Source organism: Tachysurus vachellii, chromosome 8 (assembly GCF_030014155.1).
Source record: "Tachysurus vachellii isolate PV-2020 chromosome 8, HZAU_Pvac_v1, whole genome shotgun sequence".
Lineage (NCBI taxonomy): Eukaryota > Metazoa > Chordata > Actinopteri > Siluriformes > Bagridae > Tachysurus > Tachysurus vachellii.
In genome coordinates, this window is record NC_083467.1 from 6,293,672 (window position 1) to 6,304,612 (window position 10,941).

General features: G+C 45.7%; 1 protein-coding gene across 1 annotated transcript in view; it reads left to right on the forward strand.

Moving 5' to 3' along the window:
• Window positions 1-9,620, forward strand: part of klf7b (Kruppel like factor 7b) — a 35,891-nt gene extending 26,271 nt beyond the window's left edge. Inside the window, exons 2-4 of the mRNA XM_060875941.1 lie at window positions 200-809; window positions 3,892-4,015; window positions 8,673-9,620. Coding sequence (XP_060731924.1) covers window positions 200-809; window positions 3,892-4,015; window positions 8,673-8,724 — 786 coding nt within the window. The 3' untranslated portion in view covers window positions 8,725-9,620. The remainder of the gene's footprint in view (window positions 1-199; window positions 810-3,891; window positions 4,016-8,672) is intronic.
• The last annotated feature ends 1,321 nt before the right edge of the window (window positions 9,621-10,941 follow it).

Here is a 10,941-nt window from a genome sequence, read left to right on the forward strand (position 1 = left end):
AGCTGCTTTCCACTGCTTAATGTTGTATTGCTAGACTTTGTGTTGCATCAGTATCCTGTGCCCTCTCTCCTTAAAGAGATGATTCATTAAAGTGACTTAATTAATCAGGTAGGACACAGTGATTAGTGTCGTGCTGGAAAGTAACTAGAGTTATCTGCATTTGAGCTTATGTCCTTCTTCCTGTCTCTCTTTTCCTTAGACATGTCTGGAGCTGGAGCGGTATCTACAGACAGAGCCCAAGCGACTGTCTGACCTCTTTGATGAGGATCTGGACTGCCTGCTGACGCCAGGTTTCATGAAGGGCGACAGCGATGAGGACCTGATGGATCCACTGCTTCCCAGCCTGTCAGACCAACCCAGTCCGCCACCACTGCTCGTGTCTCTGCCAAAAAACCTTCATACTCCAGCCAGCGGTAAGACCGTAGAGGCAGGATTGAAAGAGGGCAACGGGGGCGTCCACCCAGCACAGCTGAGCGCCGTCACGTCACTAACGCCACCCTCCTCACCAGAACTGGGCCGACACCTAATCAAGCCAACGCAGACCCTTACTGCCACACCTGATGGCACACTCACGCTCAAGTTGGTGGCAAAGAAGGTGGGGCTGGGTACTGCCAAGTTGGTAGCAACACAGTCATTGCCTTCACCACCAGCCCGAGGAGCGCAGAGCGACGGAGAAGGTGGTTTGGGATCCGCAGGAATCGGCGATGTCCCAGAGAACAAAAAAAGAGTCCATCGCTGCCAGTTCAACGGCTGCAGGAAGGTTTACACAAAGAGTTCCCACTTAAAGGCACACCAGAGGACACACACAGGTGAGATTCCATCAAACCAAAAATAGAAAACTCCTTTCTAAGAATTATGAAATGATGAAAAGTATTATTATACAACGAGGTCTGTCTCTGCAAGCATGGTCAGAATAAGGTAGTAGTCCCCCAACTCACTTTCAGTCTAAAATAAGCTCAGCCACACTATTCAAAACCTGTCAGCACACACAGTAATTGCAGGATGATTGATACACTGGCTGGGCTAAATTTCCTATCTTAGCTAATTCCGCCACATCCACCTCTGCTTTGCTGCTGGTGCCCTCTCGCTGAACCTGAGAGGGAGTTGCGCTCTACCATGCCCTTAAGTCCTGCTGTGTTGATGGTCTCGCTGTGGCTAATCTCGCTCCTGAGGCCGGCTGTTGACTCAGCGGGTTTCTGCAAGCAGTAGCGATGCTAATCACTATACTAGCTCACCGGCAGTGTTCCTGACAGCGAACACAAACGAGGAACAATGGGACAAAGTTAAAAATAAATAATCCCAAAGACAGACTGCTGTATGCCAGCATCCCAGTCATGTTTATTCCATGATGTAATTAGTGTAATCTTCTTTTTTTGTTATTAATTCAATAGATTACTGGCACAGGGACATTAATCATTGCAGGATTCGAAGATGAAGCCTGATTGTTGACGGACAGTGTTTGCAGGGTTAATGGTGTTTGTTCTTATGTACAATATAGCTGAAGTGTGGGTTACAGCCTGAACGCTGGCTCTAAAACGCAACCTACAATTGATGTGGGGCTGTGATCAATACCTCCTGCTCCAGGAGACACAAGTAAAAACGCACACCATGTAATTGCTGAAATTTGATCCTCAGAGATCATTGTAGCTGTTGACTGAAGAAATGTAATTAACTATAGCATTAGTACCCGGCCCACCGACAGTGGGGCAGTAGGGGGTAGTTGATTAGAAGACAGCAAGTTGCTAGGAAACACTATGACGTGCAGAAGAAAGGCAGTAACTGGCTGGCTGTTTTTGCAGCTCTGGACACTAGCTGAAGGATTTGGTATGCCAGTTCATTCAGAGCCTACAGCTTCTCCAGCCTAGGGTCCAGCTTTAGCCCACTGCCTACCCCACACTGCTCCGTACATTTGGGTTGCCAGGCAACTACATCCCACTCAACAAAAGCGAACAGTAATTGGCTGGTGCCGTGGAGTGTCCCTCCATTGCATGCTGCAACTGCACAGCTCTCGCTCACTCCAACTTTACACACTCACTCTCACTTTCTCTCTCTCTCCCTCTCTCTCTCTCTCTGACCGGTTGCTAAGCGACTCCATCATGCATCTGTGCCTTCCCAAGTTATAATTGGCTGGTGTTGCGGTTGCCGTGGTTGCAGGTCCAAGCCTGCCTTGCTGCTGTCTGACAGAGAGAAGAGGGGGAGAGGAGTGGGGGCTATGACAGAAGGAGGGAGATGGTGCATGTTTGTTCTGTGTGTGTGTGTGTGTGTGTGTGGATAGATGGGGGAGTAGGGTGTAGGGGTCTCTGGCCAATTACCCAGAGTGCAGTGTGAAACGTTTGGTGTCTCGCACCTGCGGCCCCACCACTTTGCAAATCTTGGCGTAAGGGAGGGCTCCTCTCTGGTTCCGTCCATCTGCGTAGACGCAGGAGTACACATTGGGGATATTATTCACCGCTGATTTTATAAACCAGGAGAGCTCAAGGACAGGCAAATCTAATAAAAAGAAAAAAGGCATTTGGACTGCTATGTGTCTCAAACTGTCAAACTGACCGGAGAAGAGACACCGCAGTCTGTTCGGCATTGTACAAGGCGCCAAGGAAGTTTAGTGGAAATAATTTCAAATATGGTCGTCTCCGTTTGTTACCTCTAATAGTCAGAGAGCTTAGTATGGGGGGAAGGGAAGAGGAAACAGTTGCAGGAGTTACATCACACAGCTTGCGTTCGTCATCTATGCTGTGTCACCCTTTACGTTGTATTGCCTCATCGCTGGCTAGCAAATCTTGGATATTCCCAGACTGTAGAAAAAAAAGAAAAAAACTCACTGTTTTGTCTCGGCTTGCAACCGAATTTGCATGTCTAGGCCCCTGCCACATTTTGCGATGCCATTAAGCAAGAATATGCTTGATTTCATTCACATTTTACAGAGGAGTGGAAAAATAAGTCGTCTAATTAGTAATTCCTTCTGACAGATACTTGGTCATTTTCCATCTGCGTAAGATGGCACTAGCCAATGTCCTTAGGCATGAGTGCTACAGAAAGCAGTGCTACTTTTACCGTACTGTCATTTGCAATCTGGTGAGCATCACTTTGTAAAGGAACGAACCTAAATTTTACTCCAAACGACTCCAGTCTAGTTAGGAAAGATTGGCGGACATGAAGAAGAGCAGTAACGCTGGCAGCTGGCTGACTGTGAGTACGATATTACTCCTCATTAAGCATCATTAAGACCCCAATTATCCTTACCACCCCTGGATCTGAATCAGCAGCGCTGACACCCCTCTATTTCCGCCTCCAAGCGGGGCGGCCTAAGGCCAGAGCCCCGTCTGCTCGCCACAAACGCTAGCTCCAGGCTGGGGTAGAACCGTGACCACAGACACCCCACCCATCTCTCAAAGGCTGATAGATAAAAAACTACAGCATGTTGAACAATAGAGCTCTCCTCCCCCCCATCTGCTTAACTTCATCTGAAATTCAGATCTCTCATCAGGGGGTGGAGAACAGTTAATGGAAGTGGTTTCATGTTTTGGAAACGTGACTCTGGATTATAAATTAATGTTGTCACAGTGAATGAGTTAATTTGCACAGTGCTTTTTCCATGGAATTTTGCAAAAAGGGGGGCTTTGATTTGGCTCATCGAGCGTTCCAGACATTTGGGATGCAGTAAGATATATGTGGATAGAGAATGAAGGAGAAGAGAAGGATGAATGAATTTACTCTTTATTATAACAAATAACTTAATCTTCTGTTTAATGCAGTGGATCTGTCCTGCATAGGCGCGTTCCTGTGTGTGTGTGTGTGTGTGTGTGTGTGTGTGTGTGTGTGTGTGTGTGTGTGTGTGTGTGTGTTTGCGCGCGCAAAAGGCTTGCTAATTTGGACCGTCTCACATGTCTGCAGGTGAGAAGCCGTACAAATGCTCCTGGGAAGGCTGTGAGTGGCGCTTTGCCCGCAGCGACGAGCTGACTAGGCACTACCGCAAGCACACCGGCGCCAAGCCCTTCAAGTGTAACCACTGCGACAGGTAAGACACACGCTATCATACACACGCTCGGCTTTCTTCTCAGAGACTGCGAGATTAGAAAGCTCTCTCCCAGACTTTTTCCTTTGGCATCCAAGCACCAGGCACAGCACCTGTCTCTCTCTGTCTATCAAACTTGCTTTCTTGCAATCCCCTCGTGCGCACAAATAAAATTCCTTTCAGCTGGGAATCAGCAACACTAAACTGTCTTGCTCAAAAGTGCTGCCCTCCCTCACTCCACATACCCCCACCCCCCCACCCACCCCTTTCTCTCTCTCGCTCTCTTTCTGAAATTCTCTCTGAACCGCAGTAGAGTTTGCAGTATGCTGGGATAGATCGTTTGGCAGTTAGTTTAAGACTCCGTTACCCTCATGAGTAGTTCATTCACAGTCCAGTCCTGTGATACTCATTACCAAATTACTGCTCACCCTCTCCCTCCTCCTCCTCCTCCCCCCCCACCCTCTCTCTTTCTGTCCCTCTCTCCCCCCATCTGCCCCCTTTCCTTCTCCCTGCTGGTGCAGCATGCATCGACTCAAGAGAATAGAGGAAAAAAAATAAGGGGGTGTGTTTCAAATGCACGAGTTATATAACAGCAATAAAAAGAACTTGGCGTGGTGCAGAAGGACTAGCACGCAGAACATTCCCATGGTTTTAGGAAGATGGACCCGGCCATGCTCGACAACGCGGGTTTATACAACTTATGAAAGAAAAGGGAACATTAAATCCCGCTTTATCAGTCTGGTACCTTTTTTTTTTGAGAGAGAGAGAGAAAGAGAGAGCTATATATTTTCTAGTTGGTGAGACAGCAGCTGAATCACTTCAGGACGTTTTTTTTTGTTTTGTTTTGTTTTTTTCAGTAAGCTTTTCACAGAATAATCATGTGACAGACGAGCACCTACACACAAATAGTTCATACAGACGCACACACGCTAACACAGTACATCAAACATTGTCATTACATCCCACAGTCCTGTCAGAAATGAAAGCACTCTTTGTCTCCATGTGAAGTGACAGTGATGGGTTTGGGGGGGGGCTGATTGAGCGTGTGTGGATGTGTGTGTGTGTGTGTTTGTGTGAGTGACAAAGGGAGTGTGTGTTTCCAAAAGGAAGAGGAGCGCAAGCAAGATTTCCATGCACACAGGGGTAGCTTTGAGTGATAGCCTGTCAGTCGACAATAGTAGGATGCTGTCATTCGGGCCGGCCGCCCGGCGCAAATTACACGGCACGGCTGCGCGTGCACACCGAGCCTGCTCCAGGTGGAGGCACAATTATACACGGCTCCCCCAGCCTGCTGCCAGCTTAACACCGGGGCCTCGTCTCATGCTTTCAGAAGCCATCCATCCAGATCTGCTACCCCTGTTTTATCAACAAACCTCTACTGTCATCTGAAAGAAACTGTCACCATAGAGTTCATCTTTAAACACTGTCCGAATTATGGTTAGGTTTTGGAGATGAAGTAGCGAGGTCTTTGAGACAGAATTCACTAATAAACTCACAACAGTGTTGACTGGTGGGGGGAAAAAAGCATGAAAGGGCCCTTTGGCACATGGATATAGAATGCAGCACTGTAATTGACTCACTCTGATGCCAAGATTTTGACAACAGCTGCTTCGGAGCTGGGAGTGGAAGTTAAGACCGAGTCCGCCTCCTTCGCCTCTGTCAACCCCCGGGGAGCTTTTTAAATTGGGCCCTCTGCTTCGTGTTTCTTTGAATTGCACTTAGTAGCTAACCCATGAGGAACCTACTGTACACTACAGAGCCAGGGCTTCCTAACACAGAGTGGATGATACTCGGTACGTTTGCTAGAGGACACGTCCACACACATCCACATAAAAGGAAGCAGAATTTGTCCATTTTGGCTGAAATGACTGACGCAGAGACAAAGGTTTACTTTTTGACCCTTTTTACCAGTACACTGGTGTTCTGTGGGATATAGTTTTTATATCAGTATAAACAAATGTATTATTTTATGCCCACAAGTCTGATATAAAATGAGTGTGACACGTCTGTTCTTCCCTCCGTTGGGATAAACGTAGACCTAATTTTAGTGGTTGAAGAGAACGCCTTCAAATATTAAACACTTATGAACAAGCATTGCAACATCTTAAAGAGCAGACATGGGTTTGATATCATTTAGTTTAAAGAAAGAAACATTTGTGCAGGGAAAGAACATTTTTTGAACTTTTCTCTGAATATATTGCCTAGTGATTGTCTATATTGTGTATATAGCTAATAGGTTACCTTGTGTGCTAGATAAAAGCAAACACTGAACCTTAGTGGCTTAGTGGTTAGCACGTTCGCCTCACACCTCCAGGGTTGGGGGTTCGATTCCCGCCTCCGCCTTGTGTGTGTGGAGTTTGCATGTTCTCCCCGTGCCTCGGGGGTTTCCTCCGGGTACTCCGGTTTCCTCCCCCGGTCCAAAGACATGCATGGTAGGTTGATTGGCATCTCTGGAAAATTGTCTCTAGTGTGTGATTGCGTGAGTGAATGAGAGTGTGTGTGTGCCCTGCGATGGGTTGGCACTCCGTCCAGGGTGTATCCTGCCTTGATGCCCGATGACGCCTGAGATAGGCACAGGCTCCCCGTGACCCGAGGTAGTTCGGATAAGCGGTAGAAAATGAATGAGTGAATGAACCTTTAAAGACACTCAGAGTGTCTAGTTTCATATAAAACCATGTATCCAGGCACATGGATATAGAAGCACCACCGTGGAGTGTAAACATGACAAAAACATTAAATGTTGAACAAAAAAAAATATATCCTCGTGCTCGGTCACTCAGTCATACAGACCAGTCCAGTACCATGTGACGTAATGACAGATGACTGAAATGAGATTAATGATGGCAATCAAAGCAAAGCAGACTGTGCTGTGTGAGAACATCTAAAGGTACAACTCTGATACCTTCCTACTATCCAGACAAATAACAGATCCCAGTTATTGTTCTTGATGACCAACCAGTGGATTGACAAGGGATTCAGACGCAGTGAAATCAGCTCGTGGAACAAATTCAGCACACACACAATCCAGGGTAACGAATACACTAGTGAAGAAGGAGCGTTGTAGCCCAAGCGCATTAACATTCGCCGTTACAGTACATTTCAGTATTGTAACTAATATGATGTTATTAATATTGTTAGCGATATCGTCGTATGATAACGTGTCCTCGGGATGTGGTCTAAAAAAAAAGGTATCGATGCACCCCTGATAATATCAGCTCTTCCAGGCGGATCTCAGCGAGTGAAGTTAGAAGTTAAATTCTCCTAAATAGAATATCCTGTCACGCTTTACTGTGTGAAAAGTGAAGGGTAGACAAACAGCTGCTTCTCTCTCTGTCCTCTCCAAGAGCCATTCTGTTCCTCCTCCTTCAGGGACTTCGTATGTGTGTGTGTGTGTGTGTGTGTGTGTGTCAAGATGATCCCACATTACCATCACAATGGACAGTGGAAAGTTTAACAGCTAATACAGTCAGCGAACACACACACACACATACTGTTACTGTGTCACACACACACGCACCCACACACAGACGCACACACATGGCTCATCATTAATCCTGCCTAATCAAGTCCAGCCCTCCTGTTGGGTGTGGAGTGGGACTGGGCGAGGGTGAGGAGAGGGGGGTTATGGGTGTGCCAGCTGGTGTGGCGGCCAGTGTCACAGGGCCATCTGTCCAGCAGGCCGTACACACACACACACACACACACACCTCTGCTCAGTCAACCTTTGATTTCTGATTGCAGAGGTACGATGTGGAGAGAAAGCCCAGTGTTTGTTGTTATTCAGAAGAGCTCTTGTTAGGGAGACAGACACAACCGATGTGACGGCTGCATCGCTTCAACCACAAAGGCTAACGTTGCTGACTCCATTCTGAGAGCTCGCGGGTATCACGGGCATCGTCTCATTTGCATAAAGCCGATTGTACTTCCTTTACGCCTTTCATTTTTTAACGTTAGCCTTTTTTCAGCGAATATTTCAATAAACCCATCATAATCGTCCACCTGTAATGTCTTTTCCCCTCCTCTTTTCCTCTGCCCATGCTGCAGAAGCACACTGTGGCTCACTACTAATTAATAATGCATACAGCCAATGGCAAATTCCAGTTTTAATTCTTCATTTCAATCCCACACACGTTTTGCTGCTTTACCGGGTGTGATGCATCACCACATACAAACGGTCTTCGCTAATCCTTGCAGTTTAATGTACGGAAAATACAGTTACGGCATCTTTTTAGTACTTATTATAGTTACACTATAGTAGTTATTACCATCAGCTTAATTAAGTAATGCGACTTAATAGACACGTTTCACCGGTTCCAGCTAGTCTCAGTTTTCTCCTAGTTATAAGTATACGTTATTCTATTTCTTTAACAAAGAACAGTGGCGTCGCAGCATGTGTCGGTAAGCTGGCAAGCTTTCGACTCGAGACGATCTGTCATTAACTTGGGAAGAAGAAGCTAGCGCTTAAATATTCATTTTTTTTCTCCCTGAAAGCCAAATGTTGTTTTCTTTCTGCTCCGAAAGACTCCATCTGCAAAGCCTGGGCTGACTGTCATATGGGCCCCAATCACTGTGAGACCCCAGCTCGATTCATCAAATGCTGTTCTGCTAGGCTAGTGTCTCATGATTAGCTAACATTTTTTTGTTTTCTCTCTCTTTGTAGGTGTTTCTCCAGGTCTGACCATTTGGCTCTGCACATGAAGAGGCACATCTGAGGAGAGAAGGGAAACGAGAGTGAAGGAGAGGGAGAGAAAGAGGGAGAGAAAGAGAGAGAGAGAGAGAGAGAGAGAGAAGGGGGAGATGGAAAGAACGTATAAGGCGAAGTGTTGTGCCCCGTCCAGAGATGAAGACTCCTGTGGAGACCTCAAAAACCAAGCCTGTAGGAAACGGAGGCTGATACAATGAACACACGAGGCAACGAGATCATGAGAGCAGAGCTTGCTGGATTCTTCACTTCTTGACAGTTTTCAAAATATATATAAATATATATAAAATCATGCCATTTTCTCATTTTTTTGATCAGTTCCATAGCTCGAGCTCCTAGCTCGGGATGCAGACACTGCCAAACGATAGCCGTTTTTTCCCGCACTATTACTCTTCTTTGTACAGTAAACCATAAGGATGGGACAGAAGACCTGTGAACACGGCATTGCTCACAGAACACATCACACGTAAACAGAAGACAACATTTCAGCTCTAGAAATGTACTTTTGCTCTCAGTTACACAGACAACACCTTCTGGGGGGAAAAAAATGAAATAAAATGACTTCCTTCTTCTTCTACTACTTCTTCTTCTTCTTCCATCTGCACCATGGACTCATAATAAAAAGTGAACTGCGGTTCACGCCATGTACAGCAAGCTGCCACTTTGGAGGACAACGTTGCCAAACATTCTGGACAGTGACCAATGGAGCTGGTGGCCAAAAGCAAGTCCCTGGAAGGAGCCTCTGCGCTGACCTCCTCTGCTCTTCGCTTCAGAGCGTGCTCCTCTCTTCACGCCTGTCACCTCGCAGGCATCTGAAACAATGCGCAGCGACACTTTCTTGCCTTTGTTTTTTTTTTTTTTGTTTTTTTTTTTTAAGACAGTGTTACAAAAATGAACTGAGATGTCTTAAAACTCGAAAAATAAAAAAAAAAAAAAAAAAAAAAAAGAACTTTTGTTTTTACTTATATGAGCGTGAATGTGCACATACGGGCACAGGGCTGGGGGTGGATTGGGAGGGGGGGTTGATGGGGAGGGGGGGTGAGATCCAAGATAAGATATGAAAGGTTCGGTTCAGTGGTGTCAGTCTCAGCTCTGACAGCAAGGAGTTTGAAGAACGTAAGGAAGACTATACGAAGCCTTGAAAGGATCCGGGCCGCTGACTCATAAAGCGTCCGGGGTTTTCATTTCACTCCGTTCTTATTTGATGCAGACTGTCGCGCAAACCTGGCGTCAGCACGGACACTCGTGTGATGCTCGTTAACACTGGAATTGTTCTCTGGCTTCGTGTTGAGACTGGATCCACATGTAAGAGCTGGGAGAGTCACATATATGCTCGTGGGAGGCTCTGACTCCGTCTGCAGCTCCTGAGAGGACGAAGGAAAGCAGGCAGGTCACGTGACTCTCGGACTAGAGACGCCCGCTGGCGTCAGGATCCAAAAACGAAAAAAAAATAAATAAATAAATAAATAAACATGAAAAGGAACCCAGTGGCATCGCGCCAGATGAACTTTGCCTGCCCGTTTTCGTATCCATTGTCTGCACTGACTTTTTTCAACGTTCTCTGTGATTTTTTTCATACAGACAAAAATGGAAAAAAAAAAACAAAAAAAAAAACTATTACGAGGAAAAAAACACACAAAAAAATTTATCTCTCTCACATAGACACGCGCACGCAACAAAAACACACAGAATGGTTTTTTTTTTTTAGCTCGTGGCTCTTTTTCCAGAGATAAAGCTGAAAATAATCAAGGGGAAAAAAATGATCATGTTAATGAATGAATTAGAAACAAAACACTGCATGGCAGCCTCTCTCTCAAACATACACACTTACGCACACAGATCGCTTCCCGGATTTTTTATTTGTATTTTTTTTTTTTTTTTTTTTTTGTTCTATTCCAGTATCTTCAAAGTAGGGTTTTTATCCATTGTTGTTTTGGAGTAGGATTTCTTTCCGCCTGAAGTCAAGCTTTGAAGTCAGATGATGAGAGCTCATTCACATGTTCTAGCTATTTTGCTGAACGAAGGCCTAGGATGAGCTCTAGCATAACAATCAGCTTGGAAAATAATTGTGATCGAGGTTATAATTATTGTTCACAAAGGTGAAAGTCGAGCAGGATTTTGAGATGTCGGTGTACTGAACCCTCTGCTTGTTTTAGATAGACAGCGAGGATGAAGGCAGAGAAACAAAGCCACGGTTGTAACATTGAGCTGTAGCGTTAAGGTCATC